The 20,108-nt window shown below is 44.2% G+C and overlaps 1 protein-coding gene across 1 annotated transcript in view; it reads left to right on the forward strand.

Annotated features, from left to right (window-relative positions):
* The window catches only part of LOC144754342 (ficolin-2-like), a 182,545-nt gene that overhangs the window by 124,972 nt on the left and 37,465 nt on the right, over window positions 1-20,108 (forward strand). The window contains exon 8 of the mRNA XM_078642031.1: window positions 12,398-12,525. Coding sequence (XP_078498157.1) covers window positions 12,398-12,525 — 128 coding nt within the window. The remainder of the gene's footprint in view (window positions 1-12,397; window positions 12,526-20,108) is intronic.

The raw sequence follows: 20,108 nt of genomic DNA on the forward strand, positions 1-20,108 counted from the left end.
CGAGTAGGATTAAAAGGCAGGTTTCATTTTGGTCAAGTAAAGTGAGAGCATTGTCCAAAATGTGAGTGATGGCCGTTTCACTGCTGTGTCCAGTGAGGAAACCCAATTGGAATTGGTCGAGAAGCTGGAATTGCTTAATGTGTTTGCGAAGTTGTTTGTAAACACATTTCTCCAGAAGTGTCGCCAGGGTCGGTATGTTTGCGATTGGGCGGTAGTTGTTCAGGTCAACAGGGTCAGCCAAGAGTTTTTTTTAGAACAGGGAGCACTAGGCCTGCTTTCAGGCAGACCAGGATCTCACCTTGAAGAAGTGAAGAGTTGATGTTTTTCAACCAGAGTGTTGCTAGTGAACCTATCATTTCATTAAAGAAGTTAGGGGGGAGAGGGTCATTTAAGTGATTTTAGGGTTTAAGGGTAGAGAGAATGTTGAGGATGGTAATGTCATTAAGTGCAGTGAAAAGACTCAAAGAGGCATTGTTTTTGAGTGAGAGTCCCAGAGGCGAGGGCAGGGGTGTAGAGACAGAGGTGTCAGGAGAGGGCGAGAGGGTGAGTGCAGCAGACCTTAGGTCTGATTCGATTTTATTAGGGGTGGGCATAGTTCGCGAAGTAGCGCTACCCGAAGTGCACTTCGCACTACGCGAACTTCACGTAGCACTACGCGAGCTGCGTAGTAGCATGTTCACACTGTGCAAGATGCATTTTCAATGATTGCACAGTGCGAACAGGCATCCGGCACTGTGCAATCATTGAAAACGGCATCTTGCACTGTGCGAGCTGTAGTTTTCTGCCGCTCGAGTAGATTTTTAATCGAGCGGCAGCTTTCTCAACGCGAACTGGTAGTTTCTCATCGCAAGCGGTCGCAAGCATGTACGACTACTCGCAATGAGAAACCTGACCTCCCCGCGTTGAGAGTCTCGCCGGGATGTCATTTTGCTTGCTCGCAGTCGCGAACATGACGTTGAGGACGGCAAACAAGCAAAAAATTACCGCTGCGCTACGCGTGTTCGCACTGTGCTACGTGCAGCTCGCGTAGCGCAAAGTTGCGCAAACTTCGCAAACTACGCGAACGTAGCGTAGTGCTTCGCCCAGATTTTAGTCATCTTTTCGAGGAAGAATTCAGCCACCACATCGCAGTTTGGTTGCGGGCGAGTGGTGTGCTGAGATTGGGTAGAGGTGTTGTTGGATTGTGATTTAATGAGCTCAAAAAGTCGTTTTGGGCAATTTTTGGCTAAGTCAAGTTGGTACTTGAAGAAATTGGCTTCCACCGTTTTAATGAGTTTATTGTATCTGCTTCTTTGGGATCTTAGAGTGTTTAGAAGAACAGTGGAGGGAGAGGCTCTCCACTTGCGTTCAGCTAGTTTAAGACTGCGTCTGTCCTCATTTAGTTTGTCATTGAACCACGGTTTGGAGTCTTTTATGGGAATTCTTTTTAGCTGAAGAGGGGTCGTATCATTCAGGGCAGATAGCATGGTGTAGTTATAAGGGTCGGTGAGGTCATGGACGTCAGTCATGTTAGAGGGCGGCGGAAGAGAGAGATTGCAGCATTCTATGCGCTCATTAACGCTAGTGTTATGGAGCGGTCTTTTCCAGTGTTTAAGTTTGAGAGGTTGAACGGATTTGTGGTTCCAAATTTCAGGTATCAGGAAGTTGATAAAATGATGGTCAGACCAGTCACATGGGAGAATGGATTTGAGATGAATGGAGTTGGGGTTGGAGATTATGAGATCCAGTGTCGAACCTGAGTTGTGAGTGGGGCTGTCACAGAATTGAGTGAGAGATAGTTCGGTAAGGAAGTTTTTGAGGGTTGTAGCAGCCTGATCGTGTTGGTTATTCCAGTGGAGATTGAAGTTACCAAGGAAGATCTGGGGGGAGTGACAGCCCAGGTTGGAGGAGATGGTTTACATAACTTGTTCGATTAGGTGGAGGTTATCACCTGGGGTGTGGTAGAAGATGTGAAGGCTGCATAAGGGTCTGTCTGTGCTGTTGATATCTATGCAAAGGTATTCTCCTCAAAGCCAATCCAGAAACCCTTATCTCTGACCCCTACCTCTGCCCAAAAAAAGGTACTATTACTAACGACGTGATCTTCTACACTAAAAGAGGAGCTTAGTGGAGATCTACGTTCCACGCTCTACTCAGCATCACCTCTTCCAAAAAATTCCTGCACGGTCTGCGACTTTTGTTCACAAAGTCCCCCACTTTTAGAGCAAATGCCACTGTATCCATCTACAACAATGGGACTATTCTTATTCAGGCCACCGATCACAGCCTGGACATCTTTGAGGACTGGTTTGCTCTCTTTAAAATATCCCTGGTCCATAGCGACTACCCTACTCAATCCAGGTTAGATCTTTCCCGTACCCCATCTCAGGAGGTCCCTGATCCCTCTTTATCGGACCACAGTATGACAACCACCTCACCTTCCCCGATCAACTCCCACTGGACCATAGCTCCTCCAACACCAGGCTCCCCTAACTCACCCATCGCGCCACGCCCTGACCAGACTTTAACCTATAATTATGGTGCACTAGTTCTCCCTCGACCCGACCACCTCTCCTATACTTCCCCAACAGCCCCTCCCACTAGCCGTTGCCTACATCACTCCCTCACTAGACAGTAGGCATGTCCACTTTCCAACAGTAACTCAATCAACCTCCCTTCCCCTGACCTTCCTTACATCACCCACTCGCCTTGCGCGACAGTACATCAGAGTGGGAACTCTCCATTAGGGGGCGTCCCCCACCCCTCCCTCACACCTGCCCTGATCTCCCCCCCACCCTCCCCATTGACCAACCCTCCACGCGACCCATAATCCACACTCTGATCCTGCCTCTAAACTCAGGGTAATTAACCATAAACTGCTGACTCTCAAAAATGCCATACTTAAGCTCATTAAGGCCACGAAGAGCTAGCCCTTGATCTCTCTCCCAACATGCACACACTTGGGATCCCCCATTTCTTCCACCGGGCCAACACTTGTGGTCCCACATACGAACCCCCCAGAATCCCACTACCCAAAATTCTAACACCACCCCCTACCCTAGCGCCATGTCTAGACCCGGCAGATCCTTAAATCCATATCCAGAACCTGATATTCTCTCCCTCCTCCTTGAGTACACCTCTCCTCCTTCGAACATTTCTAGCCCTGCTATGTGCTCTTGTACAGCCCCACTAATTACACTTAACACAATACTCCCTAACCATGATAATGCCGATCCCATCCGAACCATCACCCTCAACCCCCATGGAGCGCCCAGACTCAATGACAATTCCATAAACTCCAATAACCTCCTGCAGATCCCCACGTCACAACCTGCGCCCACAGACACCATGCACAAATCACACCCGAAATGCATGCTACCTAACTGTAGATCTGCGGTGAAACATGCCACAGACCTTGCTGATCTCATCCTAGCCCAATATCTGGAACTCCTTATCCTCACAGAAACATGGCTCAACGACTCCTCTGGCCCTATCCTTGACCTATTAGTCACTCCTAGTCACAACATTATCAAACTCGACCGAGTTAAAAAATTAGGAGGTGGCATTGCCTGTATCTTCCGCAAATCTCTCACAGTAAAACAGTCCCCCTCGGCTAATCTCTAGTACAGATCGGGTAGGAGTAGATCAGCAACTTTATCAACAGAGTTCTTGAGGTCATCCCAGGTGGTGGGAAGATGCTAATTCTGGTTCTAAATCCATTTGGTCTGCCTGACAGTAGTCATTTTTATTCAGTGTAGGTCGACAGCTGTGAGTAAGCCACCCTTTCAATGAGTTCATGTTGACAGGGCCTGTTAGATATTAATCTATAGCGTGTTCAGTTAGTACTTTTTAATGTCAGATGTTTTTGTGCCACCTGGGATTTCACCAGTAGGCAGGAAGGAGAATATTGTCTCTTTCATTGCAAGGGCAGCATAGAAGAATGGTTTAAAAAATATTTATATGCTTGGAGGGTACAATCTCAGCCTCTGGTGATTGCTCGGGACCTCATTCCATTCACTAATTTCTCAGTAGACAAATAACAATGGTTTGGAATGTTGCTCAAGTCATTCCTAAGGTATAGCCTAGCAAGGTTAGGCTTCCTTATGAAATAATGCCCAGGGAATATGGTGAGATCAGTGCAACACCCTGCGATTTAATGAAATATGTTGACTCGAATGGCAAAGTAGAACTAGATGCCCCCATGCCAAAGTTCTTTTCATCTTTATCAGTGTTTTATAATCTATAATGCTGGACAGAAGTATTTGGTGATTCCCAAGTTTGCATCCTGTAGCTCTCCGCTAATGACATACCTGTACATTCTGCCCAAGAAGCCCTGTTGTGCATCTTCCTCGAACCCCCTCTTGAAGAAGTAAGCTAGACGCTAAATATGCCACTGCAATTGTAGAACAAAACCACCTAGTAGTAGTCATGGAGATGGCATTTTCCTGGTCCTCCAGCACCATAGACACATATAATATATAATCAGAAGGGTTAGGAACTGTAAGTAGATTAGGTGTAAGGACTGTCCTTGTGTCTAGCAGATGAAAACGTTCTTTGCACAGAGAAGGAGATGGCACAAAACTGTCAAAATCAGTTTCTGTGCCCAGTTTAGAAAAGTAGGTATGTTGGGAAGAAAATTGGAATCTCATCTCAGAATTTCTTTAAAATATGCACAGCTCCAAATTCACATACTGCGGACAATGCGGCAAACAAAAAGTTCTGTTTCATTGTCAAAAGATTAACGTTTACTGATTCTCTGGGTTTAAAAAGATGTATCCGCAAAACACCAGGAACCAGAGATAAACTCCATGGCTATGTTAAAAACGGGGGCAAGGGATGAGTCATAGAACAATGTTTCAAAAGTGTAGAATCTAGAATGTCTTAATCATCCCGATTCTCCCATGGTTCCCTAAAAGTTTGAATAGATGACAATTGAGATATGGGAGAAGATATAGATACACTTCTTGGGAAACCTTAGCACAAAATATTTAACCTGGAACATACTGATGAGGATGAGCCCTGCGGACCACAAAGATCGACTATGCCATGTGACCTTGTGTTTTAGCCACAGACATGCTGGAGAATGGGACGGATGAACAACAGGTGAAAGTAGGCAATGAATGGCTGGAGTTCTGTGGTCTGTGAGAAACACTAAACCCACATCTGTAATAAATCGTGATCCTTATAAGATCACCTTCTTGGAAGGAATAGGTTGACATTTCTTCCACTGGAGCAGAAATCTGTGATGGATCAGACATCTCTGACTTGCTTCCAAACACTTTACAGTCTAAGACTCCAATGGTATATAAATCACCTTGCCATCGAGGTGCAAGTTACAGTTCCATCCTTAAAAGTGAAAAATGCAACTAATAGAACCACCTTTTTTGTGAAGGCCATGGTGCTGACTTGAGGCATAATGGAAGGACTCAAAACTGGAAATCCCAATTCTGCAAACAAAGCCTCAGATGCTCTTGGGGAATATGCGCTATTGAAATGTGAATGTAAGTGTCCATTAGATTTACTGTTATCATGAAGTTGACTGCTAGAACCAAAGGTATGATCTTTTTAAACCATCTCCACCTTGAATGATACCAGGTTCTTTCATTGATTCATTCATTTCAAGTCTATCGCCATTTTGAATCCCCCTGATATCTTCTGAAACAGAAAGATGATCATATAGATTCCCAATTTTTCTCCTTGTTTGGTTATGGTACTACTTTTCTTTTGCTTTGTAGATCATGAATGGATTTGAGAAAGGCAGAACTTTTATCTATATACATGGGCCAAGGTGTCTCTTTGAATCCTGGATCTGGAGAGGAACGTTTAAATTCTATCCAACATCCCTCCAAGCAAACTATATAATCCATGCATCTGATGTAGACGTCTCCCACATTTTCAAGAAGAATAAAAGGGTGCCCCTTTTAGGAAATAAAAGGCAGCGGTTGTCCTATGGATAGTCATGAAAAAAGTCTGTTTGGTCATGGAACTTGGTTTATACTTCAATTGAATTCAGCTGGAGTAATCTTTGCCAAGTTTGAGAAATCTAGAGGATTGTTGTTACTTTTTAGGAGGTTGCCAAATGGAAAACTTTATTGTGGACCCTGATGATGTTGGATATTATTGCTGCTGATACCGAAAACAAAAGGAGTGCTTCTTCTGCCCAAAGAGCTGGACTGAAAAGAGATATGAAGAGCCACCCATTTCTGTGATACTACAGTATTCTAGTCCTTCAGTATCAGGGTCTTTCATGATGAAACAGCTGCTCCTTCACTATAACAATGTCAAAAGAAACATCAGATAAAAACTGTATCTGTCTTTCCATACCCTCTAAGAGGGAAGAACATTCAGTCCCCTTCCCAAGAGACTTGAAGAGGTTTTTAAAATCTGTAATCTGTGATTGAGCATGATGTGCCTAATACATTTCAGTCCTGAGAGCCTAATGAGGACTTAGAAAGGCCTTTTTCAATGATGAATTAGCCTAATTGTACGTCACATTTTTCATACTGACATTGTATGACATGAAATTTCTTTCAATCAGACTTCCTACCAGAGAATCAACATCAACTAACACTGGTAATTCATCATCAATGTCTTCCAATGGAGAAATGTTTGCTATGAATCTTTTGCCAATCCTTCAGAATACCGTCGCTAACACTAGAATGGATTAGGGGATTCAGTTGAGCAGACCTCAGAAACAGAGGTGCTGGTGTTTGAAACCTCATATTTTCCTGAACATGAGATACAAATTGTGGTTTCATGTGTTTACAGGTAAAATTGATTTCTGATCCTCCAGAATCATTTCATGTTCCTAATCGTAGTCAGACCATTCAGAGAATCTCTCAGGGGAACTAGTACTTTTCGGTACAGTGTCTTTTTTATTTTGTTTTTAATGTAGCAGTTGTCTCAACAGCAATCTTCCTGAGTCTTCATCCTCAGGCTCCTTCTACATATCCCTGTAGGAAAAATGGATCTAGATGTGGATAAGGTGGAATGAGAATGGAGCTGATTTCATGTTTGAAAATGTTTACCCTTGCTGCTAGATGAAGTAAGTGTAAAATACTTCAAAACTCTGTCAGCTGTAATTGCTCAGTAAGGAAGCAAAATTGTCACCAATTTCAACAACTCAGTTGATAATGTCTTCCGTTTAGTCCAAAATATACCCCAAACACAGTGAGAAGATGCAGCCCAAAGGCCAGAGATACCAACCTTGGAATTGGGGAACCAAATTCAAGCTAAGGAGACAGCTTGACATCTATCACTTAACCTACCCATGTCTCTGATGTTGTGTTATGTAATCTGGTTTTCATGTAAATCACTTAAATGCCCTTAGGCTGAGTTCGCACCATATAAAACTGCAAACAAATGAACAACACACTTATTCGGTTTCATCCTCTCGGCAAAACTGAAAGCATGAGCTCCACACCTGAAATAAAGTGCACATACATGAGAAATGCTGCATAACTCCGATTATTTGACTGTGTTTAACCACTAGGGTGATATGGACATGGAGATTACATCCAAGGACTGGTCACAGAAGCAGCAGCTGTTGTGTGCTGCTGTAGTGCCCCCCATCATACTCCCATGGGTCAGAGCAGGAGAAACTTCTGCTCTGGCCCAAGGGAGTGACACGTTCCTGCCAATTACTTGAGTGTGTCAGTGATGCAATCACAACATTGACAGGACTGGCACCCAATGAACCAATTCCTGGTTCCCTTGGGAACATGGAGGGACTGAAACCAGCCCTGTTCTTTGTGCTCTGAAGAAATCATGCAGTTTCTCAGCATTTCAATGATACCTCAACTTTCATGTGGGGCACCAGACAATCATACTGTGATGAGATCACCTGGCACTTTCACTGGACATTTGTGATTTTTTTAAAGGGGTGAGCGGCAACTTGGGCAAGGACCTGTACTACTCTCACCCACCTAACAAAGCCATTCTTTCTACTCACTCCTGGGGAGTCGACAGAGGTCAGAATATAGACAGGAGGCAAAATTGTGGTATTTGCCCTTATCGGTGAATCCAGGGAGGGTTGGAAGGTCACTAGACACCTAGCATTTAATAACCAAAGAAAATAAAGTGGTGGGGCAGCCAACGATGGTGCAGGACCATGGTCCTATCCCACAAAAGAGCACAACAATCTGACTGTCTCTTCTGGAAGGCAAACTGTGGGCTCTATCACAATATGTCTCGCCTCCCCTTCCCGGGAGGCAGTAACCCTACTAGACACCAAGGATTTTGTATTTGGAGGAAACTAAATGAGTGCAAGCGTGCCGGCCTGGCATTAGTTCCTAGCCCCAACAAAAGGGGAAACAATGTTTTTATGCACCCCTCACTGGGAGGCACCCCTCCCTGGGAAGCAAAGATGGAGTTTACCCCCTATTTGCCCTCATGGGGCAGAACGCCTACTAGATACCAGAGATTTCAAATGGTGTCAAAACAAACAAAAGAATGCAAAAAATCTGTTGTTTTTGAGTGACAAAATTTGATGTATTCATGTTGCAATTTGAGCCAATTCCTGTCACACATGATTGGAGTACCATTTCTATTGGGGTACATGTGGAAACACTGGGCTGGTAGAAAATGTGTTGATCCCAGCAGATTCCAGAACTTTCGCTCACAAAACTGTTAGGAGGATGTGTGTTTTTTTCAGAAATTGAGGTTTGCTAAGGCTTCTGGGTAATAAAACCTCACGGGAACCATGCATGCATGCCACCCTGCACTTCCCCAGGTGTATTGGAATATTTTTCTGTCTCATGGATGAACCAGGGCCCAAATCCACAGCTACCCAAAATGCAAAATATGGTCAATTTTGAGTGGAAAAATATGATCGATTCATTTTGCATTTATGGGCCCTTTCCTATCACGGGTGCTAGGCCCATTCACACAAGTGGGGTACCCTTTCACAGGGAGACATAAGGGTGCGCTAGGTGGAAGAGAATTTGAGGATCCCTGTAGATTTTGTAACTTTCCCTCAGAGATGTATGGAAAATGTGTGGTTGTTTAGGTAAAGCTTGAGATTTGCACTTTTCTCTGGGTAAGAACACCTTGTGAGATCCACGTATGTCACACCATCCTGGTCTTGCCCCGGGTGTATAGTTTTCAGAAATGTGCAGGTTTGGTAGGTTTGCATGTGTGCCGGTGACCTATAGCCCAAAATCCACTACTACACAAATAGCAAAAAAGGGTCAGTTTTGAGAGGAAACATTTGATCTGTCTTTGTTGCGTTCTGGATCCGTTCCTATTGCGGCCCATCCACAAAAGATGGGTACCACTTTTATTGGGAGACGTCTGTGAAAGCAGAGGTGGGAAATTTGTGGATCACTGCAGATTCTGGTACTTTCCCTCACAGAAACGTGTGGAAAATATGCGTTTTTGCCAAGGTTTGAAGAGGGTTTGGGTAAAAAAAACCTCATGAGATCCATGCAAGTCAGACCTAGTCCTCGGGAGAACTTAAATTACATCAGCACACTTGTGTAATTTAATGTTACTCTTATTTCTCTAAATTCCCCAAAATACGTCAGTATGCCACTTCGCGTAATTCCCCAAAGTGTCTAGTTTTCATAAATGATTGGTTTTGGTAGATTACCATGGTTGCCGGCTGAGTCAGGACTGGCTAAGGAGCCACCAACATGGCAAAAAAGGGTAAATTTTCAGTGTTAGAATTGATGTGTTCATGTTACATTTTGAGATGTTCCTGTTGCGAGCACTAAGCCCACCCACACAAGTAGGGTACCATTTTTATTGGGAGCTATGGGGGAATGCTGGAAATACCTACTGTTTCTAAACTCAGTATCCTGTGTGCATTTCAAGAATATATAGGTTTCCTTCATACCCATTTTTCCTTCTTTATATTTTAACATATGAACAGACCCCCCCAGGATATAGCGGCATGGATTAACAAATTTAGCGGCACAAAAAAGGAAATTTAGCGGCACAAATATGGAACTTTAGCGGCAATTTTGCGGCATTTTTTTGGGCCATTTTTCCTACAACAAACACAGATATCTTTGTTTTTGAGTTATTTAGCAACATGAAGCTATGAGACTCTATTGCTGCTGCTTTCTGTCCCGAAGGGAGACAAGAGAAGGCACGAGCGTACAGAAGATGTGCACGCGTTTTACCTCTAGGAAATAGTACACGTTGCGGTATGGCCCTATAATGCATTCTTCATTATCTCAATCCTGTAGCATTGCACTTCTGCTTTGAAAGACTGGGAGTGACTATAATGTGTTGGTGTCCTCTTGTATAAGCAAAAAGGAAATAGAAAACACGGGAATATTGTGTGCATTCAGCTATTGTTGTTTTCAGTTTTCTTCTATTTCAAGGTATATTCACACACTGAATTGCAAAGGAGAATGCTTAAAACTATAGCAAATCATTGAGTCCATTCTACTGGCTCTGTGGCATATTGTCCTGAAGCAGAGGCCAGGTGCAAGAGAAATAAATATGCTTCAGCCCCCCTCCCTCCCCCGGAGTGATTGTCAGCCCGGGCTGAGACAGCCCGGGGCTGGCGGCCGTCTTGTCTTAAGGCAGCTGCAGGGGGGGGGGGGGGGGGGGGAAGGGGTGTCAAGTTCCTACAGCAATAGGCAGAGTGGAGGGGCAGGGGGCTCGAAAGGGTGAAAACAGAACAAAGCCTAGTTAATAAGTGAATGGTCTTTAAAGACCTGTTAAGTACTCGGGTGCAGCTGCCTTAAGACAAGACGCCCGCCAGCCCGGGGGTGTCTCGGCCCGGGCTGACAAACACTCCGGGGGAGGGAGGGGGGCCCCTTTGAGCCTGTCACTGTGGGTAAAACATGCATGCCTTCAGTGTTTTGGGCGCATTTTCTAAATTTCGCCGGCAGTTTTGTAAAAATCGCGGCATTTTTACAAAACTGCCGATTTCGTGATTTTTTTGCAAATCGCGAAATTGCGAAATCCTGGAGGGTCTGTATGAATTGCTATATAATCGATAGACAAAAAAAATCATTGTAAGGTGCAGCCTGGTTTTTGGCTCTTGGTATCTCGTGTTTTTGGAACATCTACACACCAATATATCTCTGTGACCAGAAGGGTCTATCGGACATAATGGCTTTTGTTAATTGGTCATTGTAACAAAAAGTTACAGATGAAAACTTTGTCACAATGGCTGTTTGTTAGTTAGATGTTTTGAGAAAACACTGAGGGCCTCGTTACGAGTTTTTGGCAGAGCGCTTGTGCGGCAGGGCAAACGGCTGCACCACCAACCCGCCAAAGCTTGTGCCACCCGCCTGCCAGATTACGACTTTTTCGTGGTGGTCCCTTGGCACTGCCTATTTTAAAAGCAGTAGTGCCATTAAAATAGGCATCGCATTGGGACCACACCACAAGGTTTCTGCACTGCATAGATTCGAAAGTCCATGCCGTGCATGAACCTATGTGCATGCACACATGGGGGCACATGTTATGCCCCCCCCCTGCGTGCATACACATATGGTTGAGGCACAGGGGGGATACTGTTTCCTCTCCGCCAGGCTTTTCATGGCGATGAAACCACCATGAAAAGCCTGGCAGGGAGGAAACTTGTAATATGCTTGGCAGGACTGTGGCGGCCCTGCCAAGCGTATTGCGACCTCTGACCACCACTCCTACACCAGGGAACAGTGGTTCCCTAGCAGAGCTGGCAGGCCCCCGGGTGGTCTGACTGCCTGAGATGTAATTGGGCAGTTGGACTGCTGGTGCAGCGGTGGCTGGATCTGCCATTGCTGTGCCACCATGAATCTGGTGATCCTCACACCACATGACTCGTAATAGGTCCCTGAGGGATCCGCACAAATGACCACTTGCTGAAGTCAGAATTTTGACTACTTTTCCGAAATGAATAGCTTTCTAGAATCACCCGTGGATTTCACACCAGTTACCACCACAAACTAAAAGTAGGCGGAAACCACAAACATTTATAAAATGGACTACCTCTTGGAAAAAAGCAAAAACTGCAGGACTTTTTTTGGGCACATTACTGGTTTCAAGAACCTGGGAAGAAGGTGAATGGAAAAAGAGACTCAATCTCAGCAGGAATCTCATAATAGTTCTAGTGTCCCTTGACCTGGTGGCAGGCTGGAACTGAATATGCAGCATTTTTTCTGTTTTGTTTTTTTCTTTTTTGAAGTACTTACCAAATAAGCAATGGAGTAAGTGATTCCACTTAAGTGCATGATAGTTTGTAGCTTTTTTAGTATATATGTTTCATTTTCTTTAATGTTACCTTTAAGTGCTTTATTGTGGATTTTGGTGTGTCCTCCATGGATGATTGACAATAGCTCATATAGCCTTTATTGTGGATTTTTTGTATGTGTGGGTGTGTGTATGTATACGCACAAGCATGTGTGGGTTTCCTAAATTAATGTAATTCATTTCTGCTTTATTTGCCTTATCTTATCATCACCAAACCTGGATGTAGGGGCAAGGAATTGCAAGGATCTATTGCAGAAAGGGACCATTCTGAGTGGCTGGTACACCATCTACCCTGAGGATGGGAAACCCATGACAGTGCTTTGTGACATGGACACCGATGGAGGAGGATGGATTGTAAGTCAAAATTATTTGGAGGGATAGTGTGTGCACCATTGAAGCAGCTGTTTATTAATACATTCCTGCCATTTTATAATACATGATTCAAATCCTTACCATGTTATGGACCCTTCCAAATCTGCACTTGTACAGATGACACTTCTATGTCATCAGCATCAAAAATAATTTAGCAATTTTTCACCAGATACAGCAAGAGAAAATAAAATAAATAATTCTCCTCAAAACAGATAAACTGTTACCAAACAGTAGGCCTGACAGCAAAACTTTAATAAAATTAAAAAGCAACTGGGTTAGCAATAATCAACACACACTACAGAATTGTGAAAGGGATTTTTCCCTACTCTTGGGGTAATGGAAGAAGGTATGAACTTTCATTTGTTTTGAATGAATTCTTTATTCTGTAAGTGGCATAGCCTGAAGATGTCTGAAGGACCAATAGAGAAACTTCAAGCCACCAACTAAATCCACTCGTCGTTCACTCACTCGGAGGCAAGGCCAGCAGACTCTGAACACTAGGACTGGCAGTTTTTCAGTTAATGTGTGATGCTTTGAATGAATCTTTACTGCAAGCCCTGCTAGATACTATAATGTTGATGTATGTAATCTCTATTCCTGACTGTAAAGTGTAGTGGTGCACAAAATGCCAAATGCCTTTACAAATTTCTCAAAATGTTGTCATTGCCCTCACATAGAAAGGATCTGTTGTCCAGAGTTGACAGGCCCACCAGTTGTTTCACAATCTCATGTGACTACCGTGACTGGGTACACATTGAAGAGGGTCATAACAGGATTAATGTTTTAACTATAAATGCAGGGTGATACCCACCTAATTGGACTTTCCCGATACCCTAGAAAAGTAGGCAAGGATTATAAATGGCCTGAGCAGAAATAGCATGGGTTCAGGAAGCATGAGAGGGGGCAGGAATGTAGACCTCCGCAACCAACATACAAGATGAGTTGGGGCTCTAGTATGGAAGGTCTCCTCAGAATATAAATAACGCCCAATTAAAGATCATTTTGATAGGGTTACCGAAACTGGAAACATCAAACTCAACGTATTCCATGGAAGATCAAATTGTGAACAACATCTTAGTAGACCCAGATCCTCCTGCAAACTGTACTTCACCAAATATGATACATATGGTGGATAGATTAGCCAGAATCAATATTGTGCCCATTGTCCATCAAGGAAGGACATTCCCAGGGAAAGTTCCCAAATGATGAGATTTGCATTACTAGATGCCTGCTTTATAAATGTCCATAATAATGAGTCACAATAAGTTTATGTTTATGTTTATTAAAACTTTTATAGCGCGCTCAATTACCACGGGGTATCCTGGCGCGGTGAGTGATTGGACAGCAAGAGTGAGGGATCCGGGCCTGAACAAGCTGTTAGAGGAGGGCATTGAACAGATGAGTCTTGAGTTCCTTCTTAAAAACAGTGATGGTCGGCGCAGCTCTAAGGAACAGGGGGAGAGCATTCCAAGCAGAGGCTGCCCTAACTGAAATAGATTGTCCTCCCAACCGAGCATGTTTGAATTTGGGAGTGACCAGTAGGCATTGATTGGCCGATCGAAGGACACGGTTGGGAGTATAAAATGAGAACCGTTTCTGCAGATACGACGGTCCCTGACCATGGACTGCTCTAAATGCCAACACAAGAATTTTAAACAAGATTCGATGCGGTACAGGTAGCCAGTGCAGGCTTCGTAGATGACTCCGCACACTCGACCTCCTAGGGAGAGAGAAGAGCAAGCGTACTGCAGCGTTTTGAATCACCTGTAACCGATGAACCAAATACGCGGGTAGACCACAGAATAAGGCATTAGCATAATCGAGCCGAGATAAAATCAGGGCTCGAAGAACAGCCTCCTTGGCTACCCTGGGCAAAAGAGGGAAGAAGTTACTCAGGGCTCGCAGAGTGCCAAAGCAGGTACCGGTCAGTTTTTTTATGTGATCCGCAAACTTCAAATCTTGACTGAACCAGACCCCCAAGTTCTTAGCTGGGCCTCCCGTCGTACTGGGACAGGGCAGGTCCGGGGGCCAAATCTGATCCTTGAAGTTGTCAGGGAAGGAGCCGAAGAATAAAATCTCGGACTTATCTTCGTTGCACTTGAGTTGAACTTGTGCGAGCCACCTGAATACTTCCGACAGACAATGTTGGACTGCTGATGGGTCAGACGCACCCTTAGGCCAGGTGAATAACAGCTGTGTATCGTCAGCGTAAGCTGTTATTTTGGCTCCCAGCTGTTCCGCCAGATATAGTAGAGGGGTCATATAAACGTTAAACAATAAAGGGCTTAACGTAGAACCCTGCGGAACTCCAGTTGACAGTCTCTTCGGGGCCGAAGAGTAAGGGGGCATCCAGACCTGCTGAGTTCTATCGCTCAAAAACGATGACAGCCAGTCAAGGGCCAGCCCAGAGATGCCGATGGCTCGCAGTCTAGCGATAAGTAGGGCATGAGGCACCGTATCGAAGGCGGCAGAGAGGTCCAATAAAATCAGGACCGCTCTGCCACCCCCGTCCAAGCACTCTCGAACTGCCTCCGAGACCTCAACTAATGCTGTCTCGGTACTGTAGGTCGCTCTGAACCCTGACTGGGCAGGATGTAATGCGTGGGAGGACTCAATGAAGCCATCCAACTGTTTAAAAGCCACCTTCTCACACACCTTCGCCAAAGCTGGCAACAGTGATATGGGCCGATAGCTCGATGGCATAGCTGGATCTAAACCTGCCTTTTTTAACAAAGGGAGCAGCTTTGCCTCCTTCCAACTTCTCGGAATCGAGGCCTTGGAAAGGGAGAGGTTAACAATATGTGTCACCTCTTGACTAATAGTATCCACTATCCCTCCCAAGACCCTGGCTGGGCAGGGGTCTGCGGGCGATCCGGACTTTAACGCTGCCAAAATTTGCCGTATATCCGATTCCGCGGCCGGGTGAGCAATGATGTGAGCAAAATGTGAGTCGTATAACCCCTCAACAGTAATTGAATACTTTTTGCTTGTTGAAAAGCAAAGTCTTCAGGGATTTCAGAAGTTCAGTAGCTTCTATTGAGTCCATTAGAGGCAGTGAGTGGCTGGAGATGTTTTCTGGTTTCTGCTGAAAATAATCTATATGGAAAATTTTGGATCATCTATAGGTAGGAAAGTAGATTTTTCGATACCATTACATGAGTAGCATTCCCGATGTCCAGGCAAGAGAAAATCACACTTGCATGTTTCATCCTTTCTGATCACTTTGAGATGTGCCTCCTCAGCAGATGAACAATTCTCAGTATTCCTCAGTCAGTGAACTATGTCAAGAGCCTCCTGCCTTTGCTGGTCAATTGATAGTCTTCTGTAAGCTAACAGCAGGATACCATTTTGGCTTTTTACCCATTTTGTGGTTTCTTTTTATTTTTAAAGTGTTAGTCCCCCACGAGTGCATAATAACTAACTTGACTAAGTAGGGCCACATGTCCTTCGATGCTTTGCGTACCTTACTATATTGCATGTGCTGCCCTCATCTAATCTTAAAGGTAGAGTGAGCCTTCCCCAAGATTAAAAACGTACCGTCCTCAAACAAGTCTCCTATGTGTTGCAGCTATGCGTCAACAAGCGTTTAATAAATCTTCATATCTGTTAACTGAATTTTGTCTTTTGAGCTTGCTTACACATTTTAAATTTCGGTCTATTCTTCTTAAACATACATCATGATTGTGGGATCTCCAAACATTAGCTCGTGAGCTACTGTAGCTCTTCAGCTACTTTTGAGTAGCTCACCAGTTTTGCAGCCCAGCTTATTAAATTAGAAAGCGTTGGCTTGGTTAAAATATTATACATATACAAAAATTTTAATCATACAATACTTAAATTAGTAGATCTCAGTGCGTTTCATTGAAAATAAGTAGCTCTCAGTACAGAAAAGGTTGGAGACCCCTAATTTAAATAATTGACCTTTGTAATAAATTGGGTTATTGCTTGAGGGGCTGGAAGCCGCACTGATGCAGCAATCACAGTCCTCGTCCTGGTGAACCACAAGCGCCACTAAATTAACTTGTGATTAACCCCCTTGTAGCTTATCACAAAAGCAGTCAGGCTTAATTTAGAGGCAATGTCTAAAGTATTTATGCAGCACAGAAACAGTTATATAGTGAAAAAACAACACAGGAAAAATCCCAAACCAATTTAGAAAAATAGATGACATTTTGATAAATAAAATTGCATCAAAACATATTCAATACAATCAGTAGAACCGGGGTATGAGTTTTTAGTGAAATGTAGCTCCTAAAAGTTTAAAGCGCCAACTGCAGGTATCTGATCACGCAAGACTGGGTCAAAGTTACAAGTTAAGGCTGACCTCGATTGGGTTGGAAACAAGGGATGGATTGAGCCCAGTCATGGCTTACCTTCGGACTTAGGCAAATTCTCGAAGAAATGTTCTTGAGAATGTTGAGTCCAGTGGGCAGTACTTATGGCAGCAGGGCAGGAGCATAGTCCTTCTTCTAAATCTTCCACAGGTCCAGGAGTGTACTGAAGGGTGGTTCTGAGGGTTCAATATTTATACCTGGTGACTTTGATTGAGGGAAAATACCCCGTCCTACCCATATTTGGGTAGAAAGTTCATCACATCCCCTGTCAAGCCTCCAAACTGCCTGCTCCCAATACAAGGTTACCACTTAATAAATGTAATAATGTACCTCAGGGTTAGCCAATGGGAGAAATATAACTCATATGCCATAGTGAAAAACAATTTTAGGTGTTTTTCACTATCATGACATGTAAAACATATAACCACATGTCCTGTTTTTGAAATATCATTTATACTGCCCTATGGGCATTTAGGTCCTACCTTAGGGGGTCACGTAAGAGTATTAAAAATGGGGTTTTGAGCCCTGCAAACGTTTTTGTTTGACAGGTGAAACTGGCAGTTTAAAACTGCACTACAGGGTGCAATGGTTGGCCTGAGACATGCTTAAACATTATACTTTAGTGGGGAACAACCTTTACAACGAAGGTTTTACAACGCGGTACTGTTACCACGCAACTTTTACAACGCAAGTCGTTACGACGACTTGCGCTGGGGGGTGCTCCAGCATAGTAAATAGTTTAATTTACTATCCAACTCCTTACCTACTATCCACGGGGACTAGAGTTGGAATAGTAAATTAAAATATTTACTATCCAGTGCCCCCCAACGCAAGTCGTTGTAACGACTTGCGTTGTAAAAGTTGCGTAGTAACGGCACACGTTGTAAAAGTACGCCTGTTAACGTCGTACATCCACTTTAGTAGGTTGCACAATGAGTGCTGCAGGACCACTAGTAGCATTAAATTTACAGACCCTGGGTATCTACAAGTACGTTAAATGTGTAAATCAGGTGTAGGACAATTTTACTATGTTTTGGGGAGATAGCACAAGTACTTTCATACAGATTAGCAGTGGTAAAGGGCTTAGAGTCCTAAAGCCAACAAAATAGAATTCAGCAAAACAGGAGGTGTGAAGTCAAATAGATCTGGGGAATACTACATCATGCATGCCAGTCTAACAACCTTGTATTATGAAACTGTAGTGCTCTTTTTTTCGGCTTACAGTTGATTTAATAGTATGGTCCTAGTCTGCATACAACAATGCAAGGATGGTTCCCCCACCACCATCTTAGTGGTAAAAACAATTTCATTTAGACCTATTGGTTGGCCAGCTATATATACAATAGATAAAATGGGATGGGAACACACCTGTGCTTGACAATTTTGTACATATATTATGTAGTGCTGGTATCACAAATGATTTCTGTAACATGCTCCTTAATTATTTAAAAGTTTGGCGGATTATATGCTTACATTTTCAACAATGTATCCAAAGGGTGTGATTTTGAGTTGTGAGGAATTGGGACCAATATGTCCTGATGTATCTATCTTAGGAGCATCAGTACTGCGTGAGGGGAGGAGGTGTAGGAATGCTCACCTGTCTGTTTTAGGGGAATAACATTTATGAATTGGTACAGCTTTGACAGTTTCCCCATTTCTACAAGTGTTTCAGCAAATATCTAGAGGCTAAAACTGCAACATGCAATCCCCGTGGAGCCTACATCTGCTGTTACTGGTTTGATCAGTATTGCTGGTGTCGCTCATAAAGAGGCTCACAGTGGGTTCATTTCCTGCTCATGTAATGTTTGCTTAAACTCACAGCATTCCCTAAGTGCCTCATGAAACACGTGGCCCTCGCTCCCTATTAGTCCTGAAATAACATTGCATGCTGCTCTAGAGTTGTCTATAGCAGGTACAATGTTGCTCCTCTGATTTAAAGGATTCTTAAATAAACAAAGCCTGTGAAAATGTAGTGCTCAGTTAAACTCTTGCAGGTTGTGCTGTCACTGTCAAGTGTATTATTCTCATGTGAAAAGTCCAAAGAAACGACCGTCTGGCCTTTGCTTTCTCTATGTTCTCCTCCCTCTTCTTGTGCGTCAGCCATGAATGTGTGCCTTTTTAGGGCTCGGCCTACGTCACCCCAGCGTCAGCAGGGGAGGCGGAGCTCCGAGCTCCTTTTGTTAGGGGGTTCTGGATAGTGCAGGAAAAATTCCTCAGTGCGCGAGATTTTTCAGTGGTTTATTTTGCCATGTGATGGTAATTGGTCCTCACGGTGCCCTGCACGTAATAGGCCATATGTTTTTCTGCTTCAGCACTTCCGCCATATCCTGAGTGGTTATGCGCACGGCAGTGCAATAAATTAACAATTAGAGCTGTCAGGGCGCTGCGGTAATAGAATCCAGATGGTCGGGGCGCGTTCACCAGTCTGCAGTGAGTGGCGCGCGTTCGTGCTTGTTCTGTGTTTCGCGTTTCCTCTTTTCATGAAGATCTGGTTTTCTTTACTGACTACAGCTGTGTTTATATAGACGGTGGCTTCAGTTGTGCAGCAGGTGCAGTGGCACCAGTGTGGTGTAGCTATCATTAGTGGAGCAGGGGCAGTGGCACCAGTGTGGTGTAGCTATTATTAGTGGAGAAGGTGCAGTGGTACCAGTGTGTGTTAGCTACCATTGTGCAGCAGGTTCAGTGGCACCAGTGTGGTGTAGCTATCATTAGTGCAGCAGGTGCAGTGGTACCAGTGTGTGGCAGCTACCATAAGTGGAACAGTTGCAGTGGTAGTGTTGCTTAGCTCAGGTGCAGTGGCACCAGTGTGTGGTAGATGGCGTTGTGTAGCAAGTGCAGTTTTGTCAGTGTTACTTAGCTATGATTGTGCAGCAGGTGCAGTGGCACCAGTGTGTGGCGTAGTTACCATTCGTGGAGCAGGTGAGGTGTTATCAGTGTTACTTAGCTATTATTGCGCAGCAGGTGTAGTACCACCAGTGTGGCGTAGCTCCCATTGTGCAGTAGGTGCAGTGGCACCAGTGTTGCATAGCACCATAGGTGGAGCAGTTGCAGTGGTAGTGTTGCTTAGCTATGATTGTGCAGCAGGTGCAGTGGCACCAGTGTGTGGTAGATGGCGTTGTGTAGCAGGTGTAGTGTTATCAGTGTTACTTAGCTATGATTGTGCAGCAGGTGCAGTGGCACCAGTGTGGCGTAGCTATCATTGGTGCAGCATGTGCAGTGGTACCGGTGAGT

The sequence above is a fragment of the Lissotriton helveticus genome, chromosome 5_1 (assembly GCF_964261635.1).
Source record: "Lissotriton helveticus chromosome 5_1, aLisHel1.1, whole genome shotgun sequence".
Classification (NCBI taxonomy): domain Eukaryota; kingdom Metazoa; phylum Chordata; class Amphibia; order Caudata; family Salamandridae; genus Lissotriton; species Lissotriton helveticus.